Genomic DNA, 25,747 nt, shown 5'->3' with positions numbered 1-25,747 from the left:
GGATCTGAAAGTTTCAGAACCGTTGACTAAAACCTCTCTCACGAGCAAGACGTGATCAGACCCCATAACTATATGGGTGTTGGATTCGTTGGAATCACATGGTGATGTGAACTAGATTATTGACTCTAGTGCAAGTGGGAGACTGTTGGAAATATGCCCTAGAGGCAATAATAAATTAGTTATTATTATATTTCTTAGTTCATGATAATCGTTTATTATCCATGCTATAATTGTATTGATTGGAAACACAATACTTGTGTGGATACATAGACAAAACACTGTCCCTAGTAAGCCTCTAGTTGACTAGCTCGTTGATCAAAGATGGTCAAGGTTTCCTGTCCATAGGCAAGTGTTGTCACTTGATAACGGGATCACATCATTAGGAGAATCATGTGATGGACTAGACCCAAACTAATAGACGTAGCATGTTGATCGTGTCATTTTGTTGCTACTGTTTTCTGCGTGTCAAGTATTTGTTCCTATGACCATGAGATCATATAACTCACGGACACCGGAGGAATGCTTTGTGTGTATCAAACGTCGCAACGTAACTGGGTGACTATAAAGATGCTCTACAGGTATCTCCGAAGGTGTTCGTTGAGTTAGTATAGATCGAGACTGGGATTTGTCACTCCGTGTGACGGAGAGGTATCTCGGGGCCCACTCGGTAATACAACATCACACACAAGCCTTGCAAGCAATGTAACTTAATGTAAGTTGCGGGATCTTGTATTACGGAACGAGTAAAGAGACTTGCCGGTAAACGAGATTGAAATAGGTATGCGGATACTAACGATCAAATCTCGGGCAAGTAACATACCGAAGGACAAAGGGAATGACATACGGGATTATATGAATCCTTGGCACTGAGGTTCAAACGATAAGATCTTCGTAGAATATGTAGGATCCAATATGGGCATCCAGGTCCCGCTATTGGATATTGACCGAGGAGTCTCTCGGGTCATGTCTACATAGTTCTCGAACCCGCAGGGTCTGCACACTTAAGGTTCGACGTTGTTTTATGCGTATTTGAGTTATATGGTTGGTTACCGAATGTTGTTCGGAGTCCCGGATGAGATCATGGACGTCACGAGGGTTTCCGGAATGGTCCGGAAACGAAGATTGATATATAGGATGACCTCATTTGGTTACCGGAAGGTTTTCGTGCATTACCGGAAAAGTTTCGGGCTCATCGGTAGTGTACCGGGAGTGCCGGGAGGGGTGCCGGGGACCATCGGGAGGGGTGTCACGCCCCAAGGGGTCTCATGGGCTATGTGAAGAGATAAACCAGCCCCTAGTGGGCTGGAATAAGTTCCCACTAAGGCCCATAAGGTTTGAGAAGGAAAAAACACAAGGTGGAAAGAGTTTCCAAGTGGGAAGGTGGAATCCTACTCCAAGTAGGATTGGAGTAGGACTCCTCCACCTCCAATTTCGGCCAAACCTTTGGGTTTTGAGGCTGCCTCCTCCCCTCCCTCCCACCTATATATACGGAGGTTTTAGGGCTGATTTGAGATGATTTTCTCACGGCTGCCCGACCACATACCTCCATAGTTTTTCCTCTAGATCGCGTTTCTGCGGAGCTCGGGCGGAGCCCTGCTGAGACGAGATCATCACCAACCTCCGGAGCGCCGTCACGCTGCCGGAGAACTCTTCTACCTCTCCGTCTCTCTTGCTGGATCAAGAAGGCCGAGATCATCGTCGAGCTGTACGTGTGCTGAACGCGGAGGTGCCGTCCGTTCGGTACTAGATCGTGGGACTGATCGCGGGATTGTTCGCGGGGCGGATCGAGGGACGTGAGGACGTTCCACTACATCAACCGCGTTCTCTAACGCTTCTGCTGTGCGATCTACAAGGGTACGTAGATCACTCATCCCCTCTCGTAGATGGACATCACCATGATAGGTCTTCGTGCGCGTAGGAAAATTTTTGTTTCCCATGCGACGTTCCCCAACACCTAGCTAGGTAGATTAATTTGTGCTTCACCCTCGTGCCATGTTTAACAACATTTAATATAGCCGTATACCTGAACGGGAGTGAACTAAATAATTAAACGTGGAGTTTCGTCGATATGCATATCGAGCTTCACTTAATGTGTATTGTTTGATTGTTGTGATTGCCATGCCTTGCACTAGATCGTTCATGCATCATATGTGTCTTGCATCGTGTGGTGAATATCTTTGTTGATGTTTGTTTTCGGTTTGCTCCGTGTCGATAGAATTCCGCAAGCGTGTCGGAATGTGAGGACCCGTTCGACTACGATGGTTCGTCAACTTCTCGGAGTTGTTCTTCTTCCAAGCGGGATCTCACGCAAGATGACCATTTCCCCAGATACCATTACTATCATTGCCATGCTAGTTTATCGCTTCTATCGTTTATGTCTCGTTGCCTACCACATGTTAAATATCAGCCTCTCTACAATGCCATGATTACCTTCAACCTGTTCAACCTAGCAAACCACTGATTGGCTATGTTACTGCTTGCTTAACCCTGTTGATAGCGTTGCTAGTTGCAGGTGTAGTTGCTTCCATGTGATAACATGGGTTCCTCGTTATATCACCATATATAAATGCTATTTAATTTAATGCACCTATATACTTGGTAAAAGATGGAAGGCTTGGCCTTTCTAGCCTGGTGTTTTGTTCCACCTTTGCCCCCTTAGTTTCGGCTACCGGTGTTATGTTCCATAAACGAGCGCTCCTAACACAATCGGGGTTGTTATGGGGACCCCCTTGATAATTCGTTTTAGATTAAAGCTGGTCCGGCAAGGCCCAACATTGGTTCTACATTTGCCCAACATAATAATTCTGTTAACACTGAAATGCATAGGGCGTCATGAACCCGAGGAGTAATTTTACATAAATAGGGGGGGCCAGTGCTGATGGTGTTGGTCCCAAACGGTCTGCCTGCGGGGTCACCACGGGGAAACTCGAGGTTTGGCACCCGTAGCTAGTTCCATCCGTCGTGTCCTGAGAACGAGATACGCGGCTCCTCTCGGGATCGTCGACACGTCGGGCGGCCTTGCTGGATTAGTTTTACCTTTGACGAGATATCTTGTGCATCGGGATTCCGGTGATGCTTTGGGTAATCTCAGAGTTGAGGTTTTCCACTAGGGAATCCTACGAGATCGCGAGCTTCGTGATTGAGGATTTCTATGCGGCTTGTGGTAATTTGTGATGGACTAGTTGGAGCACCCCTGCAGGGTTAATCTTTTCGGAAAGCCGTGCCCGCGGTTATGTGGCAACGTGGAAACTTTGTTTAACACTGGTTCTAGATAACTTAAAGTTAACTTAATTAAAATATGCCAACTGTGTGCGTAACCGTGACTGTCTCTTTCGTGAGTTCTTTCTCCGATCGAGGACACGGTGGGGTTATGTCTGACGTAGGTAGGTGTTCAGGATCATTCATTTGATCATCAGTAGTTTATGTCCGTTATGCGTAGATCACCCCCCTCTTATTTCTTGTACTCGTAAGTTTAGCCACCTCATATACGCTTAGCCGCTGCTGCAACCTCACCACTTAACCATACCTCACCCATTAAGCTTTGCTAGTCTTGATACCTTTGGAAATGAGATTGCTGAGTCCCCTGTGGTTCACAGATTACTACAACACCAGTTGCAGGTACATGTAAAGGTTATTCGACGCGAGCGCGTTGATTGTTCATTTGGAGTTGCTTCTTCTTCTTCTTCTTCATCGATCTAGGATGGGTTCCAGGCCGGCAGCCTGGGATAACAAGGATGGACGTCGTTCTTCTTTTCTCGTTTGTTTTCGTCCGTAGTCGGACCCTGCTCTTATTCATGATGGCTATGTACTGTACTGCTGTGACTCTGATGTAGTTTGTGGCGAGTGTAAGCCAATTCTGTATATATATATATCTCTTCTTTTCAGTACATGTACTTGTAACGATATCCATTCTTGCGAGACGGCAAGATGCGCTTCTATCCCTGACGAGGCCTTCGTGCCAAATTGAGGATAGGGTCGCATCTTGGGCGTGACAGCCCAGTCGGTGCTGCATCTGGCCACTGGAACTCCGTCGACGCCGCATCGGTACATCGACGCTCCGATGATGCTGCAAGGGTGCGGTACTGAAGGCTGGCAGTTGGCTGCATCAGCCGATGAAGCAAAGGGGGCTCGCCGGAGTTGCAGTGCAGCTCGCGTGGTTGCAATTAATGAATCGTCGCCGGAGCTTGCCGCTCCGCCTGAGTTGCATTGAAGCATCGTCGGAGTGGCAGTGCGTCGGAGTTTCAATGAGACGTAGCACGACACTGAAGCTTCGCCGACACTGCAATGCAGCGCCATCTGGCGCCGTCGATGCTACCATGGAGATGCCGGACTACCAAGGCATCTACTCGACACTAGTGGTTATTGCACCACGGCAACGTCGGCGGCGATCGCCGGAGTTGAGTGGCAGCAACACGACCACCTTGCCGCAGCGGAGAGCTTCAGAGGATAACGGGCTGCCGAACTGAACGAGACCAACAGAGAAAAGACACGAGCTGTTTAATGAGATCGAGCAGTCGTATGCATCAGATCAGATGGCTAGCCGCCGTCAAAAGACAAGGTACCAAACAAAACATTTGGTTGGCAAGAGAAGAAGAAGAAGTAGAAGAAACGCAGATTCACCATTCATATGCGTCCACGTGTCACGGTCTCTACCAAATGATGACACGGTGCGTGTGCCCGTAGCAGAAGGCCACTAGGCAGGCAGCACTGCAAATCAAAGGAAAGGCGGAAGCTTTGCCGGCCATGGCCATGCCGTCCACCGCCTCGTGCTGCTTCGCCTCCTCCTCCTCCTCCCCCCGCCCAACCCACACCGCCGCTTCCTGGACCCCCGCGCGCATCCGCCTCGGCTCCCGCTCCGCCCTTTCCCGGAGCCCCCTCCGGCTCTCCTTCTCGTCCGCCGAGCCGGCGCCCGATGTCGCCGGCGACGATGGAGAATACACGGACAGGGAGGTGGAGGAGGACCGGGACGAGCGGTATGGATTCGAGATGGAGGTGCGGAAGCTGCCGGGGAAGAAGAACCGGCGGCTGGTGCGCGCGCGGGTGCGCGTCGGCGCGCCTCTCCAGGCCGTCTGGGCCACGCTCACCGACTACGAGGGCCTCGCCGGCTTCATCCCCGGCCTCTCCGAGTGCCGCCTCCTCGACCAGGACAAAGCCTTCGCCCGCCTCTACCAGGTCCGCCCTCCTCTCCTCTCGCCCAAGCAATTCGTCGAGCAGGTCGCGTGCTGCTCTGCTCTGATTGACTGACGGTGGGTTTGGATCCTACTGTGCAGGTCGGGGAGCAGGATCTGGCGCTGGGGTTCAAGTTCAACGCCAAGGGCACCATAGACTGCTACGAGGGGGAGATGGAGCTGCTGCCGGAGTCCGGGGGACGCCGCCGGGAGATCGCATTCAACATGGTCGAAGGCGATTTCAAGGTCTTCGAGGGCAAATGGTCTGTCCACGAGGTAAAATGATCATACCCTGTTGTTCTTGCTCATAATTCAGATTCCCAAATTGCCGTTAAACGAGATGAATTTGTATACTGCTATGAGAGCCAAATTGGTAGCCTAGAAGAAGACTAGATTCATTGTTGTTCTGGAATATGGAATTTGACTTCATTAGCATGTCACCTGCTGGATTCATCAAGCTACTGTTTTTTTCTCGATGGATCACGACAGTCAAGCAGCCCAGGGTGTAAAAATATGTTCCTGTCCTCCATGTTTCCCTGTAACAACAGGAAGATCATTCATTGTTATTGCTAGTGCTGTAGGATTCTAGATGCAATATGTCTCGCCAACTAATGTTTGTACAGGTTCATGGTATAACTGAAAGCCACTGACAGTAGTATACTGCTTCATGACTGAAACTCAACCAAGTAATCTGGTTCCCACTTCAATCCCATGTAGGTCGATGGTACTACCGACAAAGGTGGGGAAATTTCGGCGGGCCAGGAATTTCAGACCACGCTTTCGTATGTGGTGGAGCTGGAGCCTAAGCTCTGGGTTCCAGTCAGGCTACTCGAAGGAAGGATCTGCAAAGAGATCAAAACCAACCTTGTTTGTATCAGAGAAGAAGCAGAGAGGGTCCAAAGATTGCAGGGGACGAGGTAACTGAAGCAAACCGAGCTGTTTGATTTTCTTGTTCCAACAGTCACGTAATGTCATCTACTGTATGATACCTAAAAACTTCAAAACTGACATAAACATCAAGAACTTCTATTCTATTTCTGTTTTTCTTTCTTGGAACAACTCCCATTATTTTATCTTTCCCTGTCACCATTCTCACTTCAGTGTCATGCATTTTCAGTCCTAGCAAGAGATAGATGCTGAAGGCTTTCTTGCAGCTCCATCCATTTTTGTCATACACTGTTGCCACATCGTTTCTTATTTCAATGCCATGTATTTTCAGTGATAACTAGGATGAATCCTGAAGGCTTTCTTACAATGTCGTTCTTGATTATAGTTCTGTGTACGCTCCTTAACAGAGGTATGTTCAGCCCGACTTCAGTTATGTTGTTCGATCCTTGTGATTGAAGTGCCATGAGCCAGATGGGTGTCAGTCTCACAGGGAATCAGGTAAACAAAAATCAGCATGCTTCTTGCATCAAGGTGTTGTGGAAGGGCCCCCAGTTGTGTTGACATGGCAGGATAACGAATGGAGGGACTTCGCCTGAACCAAGTCTTGCAGTTTAGGATTTGTTTTTTCTACCTAATCGAAGAGTGGGCAACTCTGCATACATAATTTTGTTAGAAGATGTTGACGGGATGGTTGGTTGACTGTAATGCATAGACAGCAAACACTGTCCAGTTGTGTTTGTTGTAATGTCGTCTCTGATATGATTCTACGTGTATGCAAATTCATTCTGTAATATAATGCAGCAGATAAATTATCAGTTCCTTTGATACAGTTGAACAATAAAGCAGTTCAGAACAAGTTACCAATCCGACCATGGGAAAACTTGTTGTCCTGTTAACTTTTGTCCCCAAAACATATGCCAGACTGCGCTTTTTCTTTCTTTATTTTCTTTTCATTTTGTCATGCAAATTAGTACCTAAATTTATATATTTCTTGCTTGGTGTAACTTTTGTTGTTTCATGTGGCTTTTTCTTCGGTCTGGCCATAATGCCTCATAGAGTGTTACAAGGGGGAGATGGACCTGCTCCCCGAGTCCCGGGGCGCCGTCGGGAGATTGCCGTCAACATTCTCGACGGTGATTTCAAGGTCTTCGATGGCAAATGGTGTGTGCAGGAGATCATACCCTGTCCCGGTTGTTCTTGCTCATAATTCAGATTCCCAAATCAGTGTTGCTGAGTCGAATTATACTGCTACGATGCCACGCAGGGAGACGAGCCAAATTGATGGTCTAGTAGAAGTCTAGGTTCATTGTTGTTCTGGAATAAGCAATTTGACCTCAAAACAGGATCACCTGATTTCATAGAGCAGCCCAGGGTGTATGTGTATCGATGAACCATGTCAAGCAGCCCAGGCAACTGAAGCAAACTGAACTGTTTGGTTTTCTTGATCCAACAGTCATCACGTTATGTCATCTATAACAGTAGAAACTTCATAACTGACGCAAACATTGAGAATTTCTATTCCAATTCAGTTTTTCTTTCGTGGAACAACACACATTATTCTCTTTCCCTGTCACCGTTGTGTTCATTTCAGTATCATGCATTTTAAGTATAGATGCCGAAGGCTTTCCTAGAACTCCATTCTTGATTATTGTTCAGAGCTCACTCCTTAAGAGAGGTGTTTAGCGACTTCAGTTATGCTGCTGGGTCCTTATGATTCAAGTGCTGTTAACCTGACAGTGTTTGGTTTGCAATCTCACAGAGAATTCGGTAAGCGAAAATCGGCCTATGTCAACAAACGGAGGGAACTCACCTTTTAATCCAATCTTGTAGTACGTATCTGTTTTTGCTACTTAACTTAATTGAGGAGTTGGCAACTGGGTATACATAGTTTTGTTAGAAGATGTTTGGCGTTGGTGTGATAGTTAGCTGTGATGCAAAGACAGCAAACAATGTCCAGTTGTCTTGTACTAATACCATCTCTGATATGATTCTATGTGAATGTGAATTCATTCCGAAACAACTGATGATAAACTGTCAGTCCATCGATACAGTTGAGTGACAGAGCAGTTTAGAACAGCTTTCCTTCATTTCATTGATAACTCGATTTTCAGATCCAGAATGCCGGAATATTTAAGTTTCGTGGTGTTTCTGAAACTGAAATATTTTGCGAAACCGAAACATGATTGGGCCATGCGATACGCCGTACACGTCCGCCCTGGCAGTGTCAAAGTCCGGGATGCCTGAGCTCTCGTTGCCCTGCATCGCCCCGAAGCGCAGCACCAGCGGCTCCGCGAAGGGTTCAAGCTCTAGCGGTCCGCGGCCGGAGTTATCGTTGGAGTTGGAGTGGAAGGCGGAAAATCATATTCGCCGCATTTTGCAGCAAAGAGTCGAGGCTCGGCACACCATCCGAACTCTATTTCAGCCACCGGTTTTGGGAATCTTTTAGGAGGAGGTTCCCTGAACCTTCTTTTTCTACCGAATTTTTTGTTTTTCTCAATTTTCTTCTTTCTTTCTTTTATCTTCTATTTCTTCTTTTTATCTTCTATTTCTTCTTTTTTTCCCTTTTTTCCGAGGTTATTTTATCTTTTTTAAACTAAGTTCTTGTTCAAAAATTATTCTTAAAATTCGAAAAATGGTCTTGCTTAAAAAAATGTTCTAAATTTCAAATAATTGTCGTTTAAAAAAAATTCATATCTTAAAAAAAATGGATTTTCAAAAAATGTTTCGTATTTCCAAAAAATGTCCGGGATTCCAAAAAAGGTTCTTATTTTTCAAAAACAATATATTGTTTTCGTTTTAAAAAAATCGTTTTATTTTTTCCCTTTTCCTATTCCTTTTGTTTGTCATTTCCTAAAAATATAACTTCAAAAATTGTACTTCTGTTCAAAATTTAGTTCACAATTTATATTTAAATCTTTGCGCTTAAAAAAATGACCAGGAATTGCCAAAAATGTTCTTGCTTTCAGGATGTGTTCATATTTTGAAAAATGTTTGTGTTTCAAAAATTGTTCTTGTATTAAAAAACTGCACGATTTTTCAAAAATTTCCATATTTAAGAATATGTTTTGTTTTCAACCAAAAAAATAATGATTTCATAAAAATATCTGTGTTTTAAAAATTGTTCTCCTTTTCGAAATTTGTTCATGATTTTGATTAGATGTTCTTGTTTGAAACATTAGTCTCATTCTACAAATTTGTTCACGATTTTCACCAACATGTTTGTGTTTCAAAAAGTGTCCAGGAATTTCAAAAAAATCTTTTCTAAAAAATTGTTCAAAATTTATGAAATTTCCAAATAAATTCGAAAGTACAAACATTTTACGAAAACTCCGAACATTTCTCGAAAATATCAAACATTTTTCAAAGTTATGAATACTTTCTGAAAGGTGAACATGTTTTCTAAATATGGAAAACACGTACGTCCACCTTGCGGTTGGTTCTCCCTCCGAGTTGTCCACCCGCTTCGCGGCTCTTGGGCTTTGACTACATACTGTATATACTTGGCCCATCGAAATCCATCAATCCTACTCCTGATCACGATGGAATCACGTTCCTACACGGATCAGGAGAGGAATCCGACTCCTACTACACGTACGTACGTGAGATGAGAACACGCACGCATGTGTTGTACATATACCTGCCGAAACAATCCATCAGGACGGCCGCACACGACGTACGTTATATAGCTCGCACACGACACAACGACGTCCTCTTTCCTCGGCCGCACGTACGTCGTCGCTGCCGCACCAGGGCCGGCGGTCATCTTCTTCACCTCTTCCCACCATGCATCCTGCAACCTTGGAATCCAGCCAAATGGCGCGTCAGCCGCACAAGGACGCGCCCTACTACTTCGACACGCAGGGCATCGACATCAAGGCGACCGTCACCGTCCGGGCATCCACGGTGGAGGAGTGGATATCGCGCGTGTGGACGACCTACCTCCGGGACGCCGACGACAAGAAGCTCGTCGGCCTAGACACCGAGTTCACCGACTCCGTCTTCGGGAAGAAGCAGAAGGACCTCCCCAACGAGCAGAAGCAGCGCGCCGCCGTCCTCCAGCTCTGCGTCGCCAACGAGTGCCTGGTCTACCACATCGTGCACGCGAGGCACATACCGGCAATGCTCCGGCGGTTCCTCGCCGACGGGGACATCGTCTTCTGCGGAGCCGGGATCAAGCAGGACCAGGAGATGCTGGCCTACTACGGGCTGGAAATCGCGTCCGCCATGGACCTGCAGCGGGACGTCGACGTTCCGGTGAGCGTCTGCGGCAAGGTGACGCCGTCCTTGATCGACCTGGCCAACTACTTTCTGGGAACGAGGTTTAGCAAGGACGGGGAGTGCGCCAGGTTGAGGAGGTCGGGATGGGGCGCCTTCCCGTTGAGCCTTGAGCGGATCAGATACGCGGCGGTGGATGCTCGTCTCAGCTTCGAGGTCGTTAGGCAGCACTTCCGCTCTCGTTGCTACGATCGCCCTGGCGACCGCTTCAATCTAGCATGATCACATGATGAACTAGCTAGTAGCATGCAGGCTTGGGTTTCTTTCAGTACAAAATGTGAACTTCGTTTATCATGATCACCCTGCTGTTTTATATTTCCCCTATGGTTCTAATGTTAAGTGTTAGTATGTGTTTTACTTGTTTGCCCAACTCTTGGTGTTAGACCTTTGTAAATTTGCTGGAGTTAACTGCCCGAGCATTGCTACGGTCCGCGACCATATTTTTTGTCTAAACGCAACTCTAGCAGACCCCGTATAACGTGGAACTGTATCTCGCGTTCACAGTTTGTGAAAATCGTTTTTTTTTGGACCGACGGATACTTTATTTTACAGTTTCGTGATGCAGGGCCTGTTCCACCGCAACCCTCGCCAGCCTGCCAATTATAAAAACTCAATCTTGCCAATTTTGAAGATTTACAGCAAATATGAATAATAAAACATAGTTTACACATAAAGTAAACCATATTTTTGTGAAGACGTTAAAGAACATCACCCAAAAGCAACCACAAAAGAACCTCACGCAAAAATCATCATCATCTCCATGACCAACATCATCAACATATCACTCTATGCCACCGCTACCCATCCCGAAAGCTTGAATGCCTCCAAAGCTTGAAACACCTGCAATTCAAACCAAGCAAACAGACATGCAATCCACAGGACAAATGTGTGGCACCAAAAGGGAATGAGAGGGCATGCATATCATGTCTTGCATGCCGAGGCCGCTCACGGGGCGTCCCTAGATGCTCACATGGGTGACACAGAAGTTGTTGTACTCTTGTTGAATCAACCCCAACGCTTCAAAAGTGACACACATCCACGCTTGCTTTGTATTTGGTATGGCGGAAACTTCTTGCTCTCATGGAACTCACGATGAACACGGATCATAAGGCTGGCCACTTTTGTTCGGCGCCGACCTTCGGGTCTTGCCCAATGCCCCTCCAACACTCACAAAGAAGCTTGTCCTCGATCGACGTGTAAGCCTTCGTCCGCTTGCTCTTGCGCTTCGACTTCGTTCAGGCAGCAGTTTGGTTGGCGAGCTCCTCCTCGAACAAAGGCTCCACGTCGATGTCCATGTCATCATCCTCCTCCTCAAGGTCGTAGTCCACTAGGAACTCATGGTCGAGCAGGAAGCCGTCTAGGCCGACCTGATCTTGCATGAAGGCGTCATGTGGATCATTGGTGGCTTGCGTGAATGGCGCTCGGCCGTCCTGGCTTTGAGTCTCATCGGGATCGTACGCAGCCGCGGAGTAAGCACCAGCCGTCGGCACACCGCCTTCGAAGATCATGTTCTCGAGGAAACGGTTGGCCGTGTCGTCGTCAACGGCCGCTGGCATTCAGTCGAACAGATTGCGGGCGCCGGTGAGCATGTCGGCTGGCATATTGCGCTGGCGTTTCCTCATGCCTCCAGACGATGATCCGCCTGCCATCAGCGTGACGTTGAGGTCAATGGTCACCGGCACGGGTGTGGAACGGACTGCTACAACAACAAAAGACCTTCCCTGGCAACGGCGCCAGGAATCCTTCTGCTACGGGCTACGCCTTTAGGGACTTCCTTGGCAAATATGCAAAGGATTCCCCCGCGGCCTTGGGGCCTTGCGTTGGTGTTCCCTCGAAGCAAAAAGGGTGATGTAGCACAGTGGCGGTAAGTATTTCCCTCAGTTTGAGAACCAAGGTATCAATCCAGTAGGAGGATCGCGTCAAGTCACAAGTACCTGCACAAACACAAAGAGTTTGCACCCAACGCTATGAAGGGGTTGCCAACCCCTTATAGATTGTTTGCAAAGTGAGAACCGAAAGCAAAAAGTAAACAAAGCAAAGTAAAAGTAAAAGTGGAGACGATAGTTCTGAATAGACCCGGGGGCCGTAGCGTTCACTAGTGGCTTCTCTCATGAAAGCAAGTAGACGGTGGGTGAACGAATTACTGTCGAGCAATTGATAGAACCGCGTAAAGTCATGACGTTATCTATGGCAATGATCATATCTATAGGCATCACGTCCAAAACAAGTAGACCGATACTTTCTGCATCTACTACTATTACTCCACACGTCGACCGCTATCTAGCATGCATCTAGTGTATTATGTTCATAAGAACAGAGTAACGCCTTAAGCAAGATGACATGATGTAGATGGACAATCTCAAATCTATGATGAAAGCCCATCTTGTTACCCTTGATGGCAACAACATGATGCGTGCCTTGCTGCCCCTTCTGTCACTGGGAAAGGTCACCGCACGGTATGAACCCAAAACCAAGCACTTCTCCCATTGCAAGAATCACAGATCTAGTTGGCCAAACAAAACCCAAGACTCAGAGAGACTTACAAGGATATCAAATCATGCATATAAGAAATCAACAAAGACTCAAATATAATTCATAGATAATCTGATCACAAATCCACAATTCATCGGATCTCGACAAACACACCGCCAAAGAGGATTACATCGGATAGATCTCCATGAAGATCATGGAGAACTTTGTATTGAAGATCCAAGAGAGAGAATAAGCCATCTAGCTACTAACTACGGACCCGTAGGTCTGAAGTGGACTACTCACGAGTCATTGGAGAGGTGATGATGTTGATGTAGAAGCCCTCCAACTCCAAAGTCCCCTCCGGCAGGGCACCAGAAAGGGTCTCCAGATGAGATCTCGCGGAAACGGAAGCTTGCGGCGGCGGAAAAGTGTTTTTGTGGATGCCCTGATTTTTTCTGCGATTTTAGGGAATTTATAGGCCAAAGAGCTAGGGCAGGGGAGCGCCAGGGAGGCCACAAGCCTGGTTGCCGCGGGCCCCCTGGCCGCGGCAACAGGGCTTGTGGGCTCCCTGTGGGCCCCCTGCCTTGTCCCTCAAGTCCCCCGATCTTCTTCTATTCTGGAAAAATTTATTTCGGGGATTTTATTCCGTTTGGACTCCGTTCCAAAATCAGATCTGAAAAGAGTCAAAAACACACAAAAAACAGGAACTGGCACTTGACACTGAATTAATAAGTTAGTCCCAAAAAAGATATTAAAGGTATATAAAACATCCAAAGTTGACAAGATAACAGGCTGAAACCATCAAAAATTATAGATACGTTTGAGACGTATCAAGCATCCCCAAGCTTAACTCCTGCTCGTCCTCGAGTAGAGAAGTGATAAAGAATGAATTTTTGATGCTTTCATGCTACCTAGCATAGATGTCCTTTGTAACTCCTCTTATGTGGCGTGAATGTTCGGATCTATTAGATTCAAAACAATAGTTTGCTATTGACGTGGAGACGATAATACTTCAAGCAAACTAGCAAGGTAATCATGAACTTTCAAAATAACAAGGCCAAAAGAAAGTTATCCCTACAAAATCATATAGTCTGGCTATGCTCTATCATCCTTGCACAACGAATGTAAATCATGCACAACCCCGGTATTGGCCAAGTAATTGTTTTCACACCTTTACTTTCTCAAACTTTTTCAACTCTCATGCAATACATAAGCATGAGCCATGGTTTTAGCACTAAAAGTGGAGTGGAGTGTGGTGGAGGTTGCAAGGCAAACAAGGAGAAGATGGTCACATTGACTAGGCATATCAACGAGCTATGGAGATGCTCATCAATAGATATCAACGTGAATGAGTAGGGATTGCCATACAAATGATGCACTAGAGCTAAGAGTATGTGAAAGCTCTTAAAGAAAACTAGTGGATGTGCATCCAACTTGCTTGCTCACGAAGACCTAAGGCAAATTTGAGGAAGCATGTCATTGGAATATACAAGCCAAGTTATATAATGAAAATTTCCCACTAGCTATATGGTGGTGACAAAACGAGAGACTCTCAATCATGAAGATCATGGTGCTTAATAAGCACAAGTGTGGAAAGATAGTAGCATTGTCCCTTCTCTCTTTTTCTCTCATTTTTATGGGCTCTTTGGCCTCTCTTTTTTTTGGTGGGCATCTTGGGCCTCTTTTTGTAAATGGGCTTCGCTGGCCTCTTTTATTTCCTCACATGGGACAATGCTCCATCAATGATGATCATCACACTTACAACTCAAAACCTAGAGCAATGATGACTCTATATGGAATGCCTTTGGTAGTGTACCATGACAATGATCTAGCATGGCATAGACATCAATGGAAACATCATGCTACCTATTTATGATCATGCAATGGCAATGTAGAAATGGTGGCACATGTCATGGTGGTAGTTGCATGGCAATATATCTCGGAATGGCTTTGAAGAAGCCATAGTAGGTAGATATGGCGGCTGTTTTGAGGGAGGCTAATGGTGGGTTTTGTGCACCGGCGAAAGTTGCACGACACTAAAGAAGATAGTGATGGTGGAAGGTAAAAGTGCATCTAAACCATGGACTCAACATTAGTCATGAAGAACTCATATACTTGTTGCAAAAGTTTTAGTGGTAATCGAAACAAAGCATTCAACGCATACTCCTAGGGGAAGGGTTGGTAGGTATAAACCATCGCACGATCCCGACCGCCACACAAAGGATGACAATCAATATATTAATCATGCTCAGACTTCATCACATAGCGGTTCACCATACGTGCATGCTACGGGAATCACTAACTTCAACACAAGTATTTATAGATCCACAACACCTTACTAGTATAAATTCAATATTAACACAACCACAACTCAAAACTAATTGAGATGAATCAAACTTCTCCAACTATTCTATGCACATGAAGGTGGAAGTTTTCATATCCCTTTGGATAACTACCCCTTTTGAGACTACTTTCATAGCATAGATCAACTACCAAGCCACGCGCTTCCGTTCTCTAAAAGATATAAGTGAAGCACATAGAGCAAAATCAACTAGCTCAAAATATATAAGTGAAACACATGTGAGCTGAATTGTCTAACCAAAGGATATAAGTGAAGCTCGACAAAAACACGGTGAGTGCATGTCTCTCTCTCTAGGTGTGCAGCAAGGAAGATTGTGACACAACAAAAATAAAAGACTCCTACGATACAAGACGCTCCAAGCAAAACACATAACATGTGGTGAATAAAAATATAGCCCCAAGTAACGTTACTGATGGATTGAAGACGAAAGAGGGGATGCCTTCCCGGGGCATCCCCAAGCTTAGGCTTTTACGGCATACTTGAATCAACTTGGGGTGCCTTGGGCATCCCCAAGCTTGACATCTTGCCACTCTTTATCTTTTTGTGTTGGAATTATGCCCTAGAGGCAATAATAAATGTATAGTTATTATTATAATTCCTGTATCAAGATGATAGTTTATTATCCATGCTATAATTGTATTGAATGAAGACTCATTTACATGTGTGGATACATAGACAAAACACCGTCCCTAGCATGCCTCTAGTTGGCTAGCCAGTTGATCAATGATAGTCAGTGTCTTCTGATTATGAACAAGGTGTTGTTGCTTGATAACTGGATCACGTCATTGGGAGAATCACGTGATGGACTAGACCCAAACTAATAGACGTAGCATGTTGATCGTGTCATTTTGTTGCTACTGTTTTCTGCGTGTCAAGTATTTATTCCTATGACCATGAGCTCATATAACTCACTGACACCGGAGGAATGCTTTGTGTGTGTCAAACGTCGCAACGTAACTGGGTGACTATAAAGATGCTCTACAGGTATCTCCGAAGGTGTTAGTTGAGTTAGTATGGATCAAGACTGGGATTTGTCGCTCCGTGTGACGGAGAGGTATCTCGGGGCCCACTCGGTAATACAACATCACACACAAGCCTTGCAAGCAATGTAACTTAGTGTAAGTTGCGGGATCTTGTATTACGGAACGAGTAAAGAGACTTGCCGGTAAACGAGATTGAAATAGGTATGCGGATACTGACGATCGAATCTCGGGCAAGTAACATACCGAAGGACAAAGGGAATGACATACGGGATTATACGAATCCTTGGCACTGAGGTTCAAACGATAAGATCTTCGTAGAATATGTAGGATCCAATATGGGCATCCAGGTCCCGCTATTGGATATTGACCGAGGAGTCTCTCGGGTCATGTCTACATAGTTCTCGAACCCGCAGGGTCTGCACACTTAAGGTTCGACGTTGTTTTATGCGTATTTGAGTTATATGGTTGGTTACCGAATGTTGTTCGGAGTCCTGGATGAGATCACGGACGTCACGAGGATTTCCGGAATGGTCCGGAAACGAAGATTGATATATAGGATGACCTCATTTGATTACCGGAAGGTTTTCGGAGTTACCGGGAATGTACCGGGAATGACGAATGGGTTCCGGGAGTTCACCGGAGGGGGGCAACCCACTCCGGGGAAGCCCATAGGTATTTGTGGGGGTCACACCAGCCCTTAGTGGGCTGGTGGGACAGCCCACCAAATCCTATGCGCCAAGGAAGAAAAAATCAAAGGAAGAAAAAAAAAGGGGAAGAAGTGGGAAGGGGGAAGGACTCCCTCCCACCAAACCAAGTAGGACTCGGTTTGGGGGGGGGGAGAGTCCTCCCCCCTGGCTTGGCCGACCCCTTGGGGTTCCCTTGGACCCCAAGGCAAGGTCCCCCTCCCCCCTCCTATATATATGGGGCTTTTAGGGCAGATTTGAGACGACTTTCTCACGGCTGCCCGACCACATACCTCCATAGTTTTTCCTCTAGATCGTGTTTCTGCGGAGCTCGGGCGGAGCCCTGCTGAGACAAGATCATCACCAACCTCCGGAGCGCCGTCACGCTGCCGGAGAACTCTTCTACCTCTCCGTCTCTCTTGCTGGATCAAGAAGGCCGAGATCATCGTCGAGCTGTACGTGTGCTGAACGCGGAGGTGCCGTCCGTTCGGTACTAGATCGTGGGACTGATCGCGGGATTGTTCGCGGGGCGGTTCGAGGGACGTGAGGACGTTCCACTACATCAACCGCGATCTCTTATCGCTTCTGCTATACGATCTACAAGGGTACGTAGATCACTCATCCCCTCTCGTAGATGGACATCACCATGATAGGTCTTCGTGCGCGTAGGAAATTTTTTGTTTCCCATGCGACGTTCCCCAACAGTGGTATCAGAGCTAGGTTCATGCGTAGATGTCTTCTCGAGTAGAACACAAAAGGTTTTGTGGGCGGTGATGTGCGTTTTGCTGCCCTCCTTAGTCTTTTCTTGATTCCGCGGTATTGTTGGATTGAAGCGGCTTGGACCGACATTACTCGTACGCTTACGAGAGACTGGTTTCATCGTTACGAGTAACCCCCTTTGCTCAAAGATGACTGGCAAGTGACGGTTTCTCCAACTTTAGTTGAATCGGATTTGACCGAGGAGGTCCTTGGATGAGGTTAAATAGCAACTCATATATCTCCGTTGTGGTGTTCGCGTAAGTAAGATGCGATCCTACTAGATACCCTTGGTCACCACGTAAAAACATGCAACAACAAAATTAGAGGACGTCTAACTTGTTTTTGCAGTGTATGATTGTGATGTGATATGGCCAAACGATGTGATGTGATATATTGGATGTATGAGATGATCATGTTGTAATAGAAATATCGACTTGCATGTCGATGGTACGACAACCGGCAGGAGCCATAGGGTTGTCCTTATACTAACATGTGTGCTTGCAGATGCGTTTACTATTTTGCTAGGATGTAGCTTTAGTAGTGATAGCATAAGTAGCACGACAACCCCGATGGCGACACGTTGATGGAGATCATGATGATGGAGATCATGGTGTGGCGCCGGTGACAAGAAGATCGTGCCGGTGCTTTGGTGATGGAGATCAAGAAGCACGTGATGATGGCCATATCATGTCACTTATGAATTGCATGTGATGTTAATCCTTTTATGCACCTTGTTTTGCTTTGAACGGCGGTAGCATTATGAGGTGATCTCTCACTAAAATTTCAAGACGAAATTGTGTTCTCCCCGACTGTGCACCGTTGCTACAGTTCGTCGTTTCGAGACACCACGTGATGATCGGGTGTGATAGACTCAACGTTCACATACAACGGGTGCAAAACAGTTGCGCACGCGGAACACTCGGGTTAAGCTTGACGAGCCTAGCATGTGCAGACATGGCCTCGGAACACATGAGACCGAAAGGTCGATCATGAATCATATAGTCGATGTGATTAGCATAGGGATGCTTACCACTGAAACTATTCTCAACTCACGTGATGATCGGACTTGGGATAGTGTAAGTGGATCATGAACCACTCAAATGACTAGAGAGATGTACTTTTTGAGTGGGAGTTTAGCATATAATTGGATTAAGTTGAACTCTAATTATCCTGAACATAGTCTAAGTCCACTTTGAATATATTTTTGTGTTGTAGATCATGGCTCACGCAAGTGTCATCCTCAATTTTAATACGTTCCTAGAGAAAGCTAAGTTGAAAGATGATGGAAGCAACTTTGTAGACTGGGCTCATAATCTTAAGCTAATCTTACAAGCTGGAAAGAAGGATTATGTCCTTAATGCTGCGCTAGGAGATGAACCACCCGCTACGGCTGATCAGGATGTTAAGAACGCTTGGTTAGCACGTAAGGAGGACTACTCAATAGTTCAATGTGCAGTCTTGTATGGCTTAGAACCGGGACTTCAACGTCGCTTTGAGCGTCATGGAGCATTTGAGATGTTCCAGGAGTTAAAGTTTATTTTTTAGAAGAACGCCCGGATCGAGAGGTATGAGACCTCCGATAAATTCTATGCTTGCAAGATGGAGGAAAACTCATCTGTCAGTGAACATGTGCTCAAAATGTCTGGGTACTCAAACCGTCTAGCTGAACTGGGGATTGAACTCCCGCAAGAAGCTATCACTGACAGAATCCTCCAATCACTGCCGCCAAGCTATAAAGGCTTTGTGTTGAACTACAACATGCAAGGGATGAACAAGTCTCCCGGTGAGTTGTTTGCGATGCTGAAAGTCGCAGAGTCTGAACTCCGTAAAGAGCATCAAGTGTTGATGGTGAGCAAGACCACTAGTTTCAAGAGAAACGGCAAAGGCAAGAAGAGCAATTCGAAGAAGAGCGGCAAGCCTGTTGCCAATCCGCCGAAGAAACCCAAGGCTGGACCTAAGCCTGAAACAGAGTGCTTCTATTGCAAGGGTATGGGTCACTGGAAGCGCAATTGCCCCAAGTATCTGGCAGATAAGAAGGCGGGCACAGAAAAATCAGGTATATTTGATATACATGTTATTGATGTGTACTTAACCGGCTCTCGTAGTAGTGCCTGGGTAGTCGATACCGGTTCTGTTGCTCACATTTGCAACTCGAAACAGGAACTGCGGAATAGACGAAGGCTGGCGAAAGACGAAGTGACGATGCGCGTAGGAAACGGTTCCAAGGTTGATGCAATCGCCGTCGGCACCGTGTCACTTCAACTACCATCGGGATTAGTGATGAACTTAAATCATTGTTATTTAGTGCCTGCGTTGAGCATGAACATTATATCTGGATCTTGTTTATTGCGAGACGGTTACTCTTTTAAGTCTGAAAATAATGGTTGTTCTATTTCTATGAGTAACATCTTTTATGGTCATGCACCAAATGTGAGAGGATTGTTCATATTGAATCTCGATAGCGATACGCATATACATAACATTGAGACCAAAAGAGTTAGAGTAAACAATGATAGAGCCATATTCTTGTGGCACTGCCGCTTAGGTCATATTGGTGTAAAGCGCATGAAGAAACTCCATGCCGATGGACTTTTGGAGTCACTTGACTTTGATTCACTTGACACATGCGAACCATGCCTCATGGGCAAGATGACTAAAACTCCGTTCTCCGGAACAATGGAGCGTGCAAGTGACTTGTTGGAAATCATACATACCGATGTGTGTGGTCCGATGAGCGTGGAGGCACGCAGCGGATATCGTTATTTTCTCACCTTCACAGACGATTTAAGTAGATATGGTTATGTCTACTTGATGAAGCACAAGTCTGAAACATTTGAAAAGTTCAAGCAATTTCAGAGTGAAGTGGAAAATCATCGTAACAAGAAGATCAAATTCCTACGGTCTGATCGTGGGGGTGAATATCTGAGTTTCGAGTTTGGTACTCACTTAAGACAATGTGGAATTGTTTCGCAGTTAACACCGCCTGGAACACCACAGCGTAATGGTGTGTCCGAACGTCGTAATCGTACTTTGTTAGAGATGGTGCGATCTATGATGTCTCTTACTGATTTGCCGTTGTCATTTTGGGGCTATGCATTAGAAACAGCTGCATTCACTTTAAATAGGGCACCATCAAAATCCGTTGAGACGACACCATACGAACTGTGGTATGGCAAAAGACCAAAATTGTCGTTTCTTAAAGTTTGGGGATGTGATGCTTATGTCAAAAAGCTTCAGCCTGAAAAGCTGGAACCCAAAGCGGAAAAGTGCATCTTCATAGGTTACCCAAAAGAGACGGTTGGGTACACCTTCTATCTCAAATCCGAGGGCAAAGTGTTTGTTGCTAAAAACGGAGCTTTTCTCGAGAAGGAGTTTCTCTCGAGAGAATTGAGTGGGAGGAAGATAGAACTTGATGAGGTTGTCGAACCTCTCATCCCTTTGGATGGTGGCGCAGGGCAAGGGGAAACCTCTGTCGTTGCGACGCCGGTTGAGGAGGAAGTTAATGATGATGATCATGAAACTCCGGTTCAAGTTTCTGTCGAACCACGTAGGTCGACGAGACCACGTGCTGCTCCAGAGTGGTACGGTAATCCCGTCTTATCAATCATGTTGTTGGACAACAATGAACCTGCAAATTATGAAGAAGCAATGGTGGGCCCAGATTCCAACAAATGGCTAGAAGCCATGAAGTCCAAGATAGGATCCATGTATGAGAACAAAGTGTGGACTTTGGAGGTACTGCCTGAGGGCCGCAAGGCTATTCAGAACAAATGGATCTTTAAGAGGAAGACGGACGCTGACGGCAATGTGACCGTTTATAAAGCTCGACTTGTGGCAAAGGGTTTTTCACAAGTTCAAGGAGTTGACTACGATGAGACATTCTCACCCGTAGCGATGCTTGAGTCCGTCCGAATCATGTTAGCAATAGCTGCATTTTTCGATTATGAAATCTGGCAGATGGATGTCAAAACGGCGTTCCTTAACGGTTTCCTTAAGGAAGAATTGTATATGATGCAACCCGAAGGTTTTGTCGATCCTAAAAATGCTGACAAGGTGTGCAAGCTCCAGCGATCCATTTATGGACTGGTGCAAGCATCTCGGAGTTGGAACAAACGCTTTGATGAGGTGATCAAGGCATTTGGGTTTATACAAGTGGTTGGAGAATCTTGTATTTACAAGAAAGTGAGTGGGAGCTCTGTGGCGTTTCTAATATTATATGTGGATGACATATTGCTGATTGGAAACAACGTAGAGCTTTTGGAGAGCATAAAAGGTTACTTGAATAAAAGTTTCTCTATGAAGGACCTAGGAGAAGCTGCTTACATTCTAGGCATTAAGATCTATAGGGATAGATCAAAACGCCTGATAGGACTTTCACAAAGCACATACCTTGATAAAGTTTTGAAGAGGTTCAAAATGGAACAGTCCAAGAAAGGGTTCTTGCCAGTGTTACAAGGTACGAGATTGAGTAAGACTCAGTGCCCAGCAACTGATGGAGATAGAGAGCATATGCGCTCCGTCCCCTATGCTTCAGCCATAGGCTCTATCATGTATGCGATGTTGTGCACTAGACCGGATGTTAGCCTGGCCATAAGTATGGCAGGCAGGTTCCAGAGTAATCCAGGAGTGGATCACTGGACAGCGGTCAAGAATATCCTAAAGTACCTGAAAAGGACTAAGGAGATGTTTCTCGTGTATGGAGGTGACGAAGAGCTCGCCGTAAAAGGTTACGTCGATGCAAGCTTTGACACAGATCCGGACGACTCTAAGTCGCAAACCGGATACGTATTTATTCTTAATGGGGGTGCAGTAAGCTGGTGCAGTCCCAAGCAAAGCGTCGTAGCAGATTCTACATGTGAAGCGGAATACATGGCTGCCTCGGAGGCGGCTAAGGAGGGTGTCTGGATGAAGCAGTTCATGACGGATCTTGGAGTGATGCCAAGTGCACTGGATCCAATAACCTTGTTCTGTGACAACACTGGTGCCATTGCCTTAGCAAAGGAACCAAGGTTTCACAAGAAGACCAGACACATCAAACGACGCTTCAACCTCATCCGCGACTACGTCGAGGAGGAGGACGTAAATATATGCAAAGTGCACACGGATCTGAATGTAGCAGACCCGCTGACTAAGCCTCTTCCACGGCCAAAACATGATCGACACCAGAACTGTATGGGTGTTAGATTTATTACAATGTAATTCACATGGTGATGTGAGGGCTAGATTATTGACTCTAGTGCAAGTGGGAGACTGTTGGAATTATGCCCTAGAGGCAATAATAAATGTATAGTTATTATTATAATTCCTGTATCAAGATGATAGTTTATTATCCATGCTATAATTGTATTGAATGAAGACTCATTTACATGTGTGGATACATAGACAAAACACCGTCCCTAGCATGCCTCTAGTTGGCTAGCCAGTTGATCAATGATAGTCAGTGTCTTCTGATTATGAACAAGGTGTTGTTGCTTGATAACTGGATCATGTCATTGGGAGAATCACGTGATGGACTAGACCCAAACTAATAGACGTAGCATGTTGATCGTGTCATTTTGTTGCTACTGTTTTCTGCGTGTCAAGTATTTATTCCTATGACCATGAGCTCATATAACTCACTGACACCGGAGGAATGCTTTGTGTGTGTCAAACGTCGCAACGTAACTGGGTGACTATAAAGATGCTCTACAGGTATCTCCGAAGGTGTTAGTTGAGTTAGTATGGATCAAGACTGGGATTTGTCGCTCCGTGTGACGGAGAGGTATCTCGGGGCCCACTCGGTAATACAACATCACACACAAGCCTTGCAAGCAATGTAACTTAGTGTAAGTTGCGGGATCTTGTATTACGGAACGAGTAAAGAGACTTGCCGGTAAACGAGATTGAAATAGGTATGCGGATACTGACGATCGAATCTCGGGCAAGTAACATACCGAAGGACAAAGGGAATGACATACGGGATTATACGAATCCTTGGCACTGAGGTTCAAACGATAAGATCTTCGTAGAATATGTAGGATCCAATATGGGCATCCAGGTCCCGCTATTGGATATTGACCGAGGAGTCTCTCGGGTCATGTCTACATAGTTCTCGAACCCGCAGGGTCTGCACACTTAAGGTTCGACGTTGTTTTATGCGTATTTGAGTTATATGGTTGGTTACCGAATGTTGTTCGGAGTCCCGGATGAGATCACGGACGTCACGAGGATTTCCGGAATGGTCCGGAAACGAAGATTGATATATATGATGACCTCATTTGATTACCGGAAGGTTTTCGGAGTTACCGGGAATGTACCGGGAATGACGAATGGGTTCTGGGAGTTCACCGGAGGGGGGCAACCCACTCCGGGGAAGCCCATAGGTATTTGTGGGGGTCACACCAGCCCTTAGTGGGCTGGTGGGACAGCCCACCAAATCCTATGCGCCAAGGAAGAAAAAATCAAAGGAAGAAAAAAAAAGGGGAAGAAGTGGGAAGGGGGAAGGACTCCCTCCCACCAAACCAAGTAGGACTCGGTTTGGGGGGGGGGAGAGTCCTCCCCCCTGGCTTGGCCGACCCCTTGGGGTTCCCTTGGACCCCAAGGCAAGGCCCCCCTCCCCCCTCCTATATATATGGGGCTTTTAGGGCAGATTTGAGACGACTTTCTCACGGCTGCCCGACCACATACCTCCATAGTTTTTCCTCTAGATCGTGTTTCTGCGGAGCTCGGGCGGAGCCCTGCTGAGACAAGATCATCACCAACCTCCGGAGCACCGTCACGCTGCCGGAGAACTCTTCTACCTCTCCGTCTCTCTTGCTGGATCAAGAAGGCCGAGATCATCGTCGAGCTGTACGTGTGCTGAACGCGGAGGTGCCGTCCGTTCGGTACTAGATCGTGGGACTGATCGCGGGATTGTTCCGGGGCGGATCGAGGGACGTGAGGACGTTCCACTACATCAACCGCGATCTCTTATCGCTTCTGCTGTACGATCTACAAGGGTACGTAGATCACTCATCCCCTCTCGTAGATGGACATCACCATGATAGGTCTTCGTGCGCGTAGGAAATTTTTTGTTTCCCATGCGACGTTCCCCAACATTTTGTCCATAAGAACTTCACCCAAAACTTGAAAACTTCACAACACAAAACTTAAACAGAAACTCATGATAACATTAGTATAAGAAAGCAAACCACCACTTCCTTAGGTACTGTAGAAAACTTAAATTCTACTTATGTTGATGTTGTATTACTGTATTTTCAATCTTCCATGGCTAATACCCCCCGATACTATCAATAGTTTCATCAAAATAAGCAACCAACTCAACAAAAACAGAATATGTTAACACCAGACCAGTCTGTAGAAATCTGTATACTTCGTATACTTTTGTTACTTCAAAAATTCTGAAAACTTACGACTTCAAAAATTCTGAAAACTTACGACAGTCTGAAGAATTTGCGTAGCAATCAGCATAAAAAAGAATCAACTCAAAAGCTCTTACAGAAAAAAAATGAAAATTCTTTTCGTGAGCAGAAAGTTTCTGTCCTTTCCAGCATGACCAAACGATCATCCCCAAGACTAATCATAACGGTTTTACTTGGCACAAACGCAAAAAAAACACAAAAAACACAATCATAACAGAATTATGAAAGTGTGGAAAACATAAAACAGAAAGAAAAATGATAGATTCGTTGGGTTGCCTCCCAACAAGTGATGTTGTTTAACGCCCTTAGCTAGGCATAAGGTGATGGAATCACTTATAGTCATCTTTGATGCTCAAACCATAAGTAGTGTGATCATTTATCATCTTAAGATCTTCATCTTTATTGGATGACTCACCACTAGCTTTAGGAACAAAAACAGACTTGACGGTCTTTTTGAGATTTGGAGTATTTTGGACAGCGGCAAAAGCGGAACCCAAGTTGGTGATGACATCTTCTAGTTTGCCAATTCTAGAGGAATCATTAACTATAGGTTCCTTCTCCCTTAAATTTTTCAAAACCATTCCCACTTTGGATCCGTATTGAGTAATTTGATTGTGGATCTTTCTATCCAAACCCTCAATAAGTTCAATTGTGGCAATTTTGTTTTCAATAGCGTCAAGCCTTTGCATCACGTGTTCCAAGGTCAAGGTAGTTCCATTAACCATGAGCGGGGGTGAGCCTACCAAATTCATGATAG

The 25,747-nt window shown here is 45.8% G+C and overlaps 2 protein-coding genes across 5 annotated transcripts; both read left to right on the top strand.

The window, feature by feature from the left end:
- Positions 1 to 4,670: 4,670 nt before the first annotated feature.
- On the top strand, positions 4,671 to 6,922 carry LOC123445669. Of its 4 annotated transcripts, none has more exons than XR_006631132.1 (5): positions 4,672 to 5,172; positions 5,271 to 5,444; positions 5,886 to 6,085; positions 6,388 to 6,465; positions 6,547 to 6,922. XR_006631132.1 is itself a non-coding variant. In XM_045122691.1 (4 exons), the coding sequence occupies exons 1-4, from the start codon at positions 4,744 to 4,746 to the stop codon at positions 6,510 to 6,512; spliced, it is 852 nt and encodes a 283-aa protein (XP_044978626.1). In that variant the 5' UTR covers positions 4,671 to 4,743; the 3' UTR covers positions 6,513 to 6,922. The 4 variants fall into 4 exon arrangements, 2 of the variants coding, with proteins under 2 accessions (XP_044978626.1, XP_044978627.1); XR_006631133.1 differs by having other exon boundaries at positions 6,539 to 6,922; XM_045122691.1 differs by having other exon boundaries at positions 4,671 to 5,172; positions 6,464 to 6,922.
- Positions 6,923 to 9,869: 2,947 nt separating this feature from the next.
- On the top strand, positions 9,870 to 10,553 carry LOC123442285 (Werner Syndrome-like exonuclease). Its single transcript, XM_045118307.1, has one exon. The coding sequence runs from the start codon at positions 9,870 to 9,872 to the stop codon at positions 10,551 to 10,553; it is 684 nt and encodes a 227-aa protein (XP_044974242.1).
- The last annotated feature ends 15,194 nt before the right edge of the window (positions 10,554 to 25,747 follow it).

This window comes from Hordeum vulgare, chromosome 3H, assembly GCF_904849725.1.
Source record: "Hordeum vulgare subsp. vulgare chromosome 3H, MorexV3_pseudomolecules_assembly, whole genome shotgun sequence".
Lineage (NCBI taxonomy): Eukaryota > Viridiplantae > Streptophyta > Magnoliopsida > Poales > Poaceae > Hordeum > Hordeum vulgare.
Note: the sequence above shows the minus strand (reverse complement) of the source record. Positions and strands in the feature narration are given on the sequence as shown.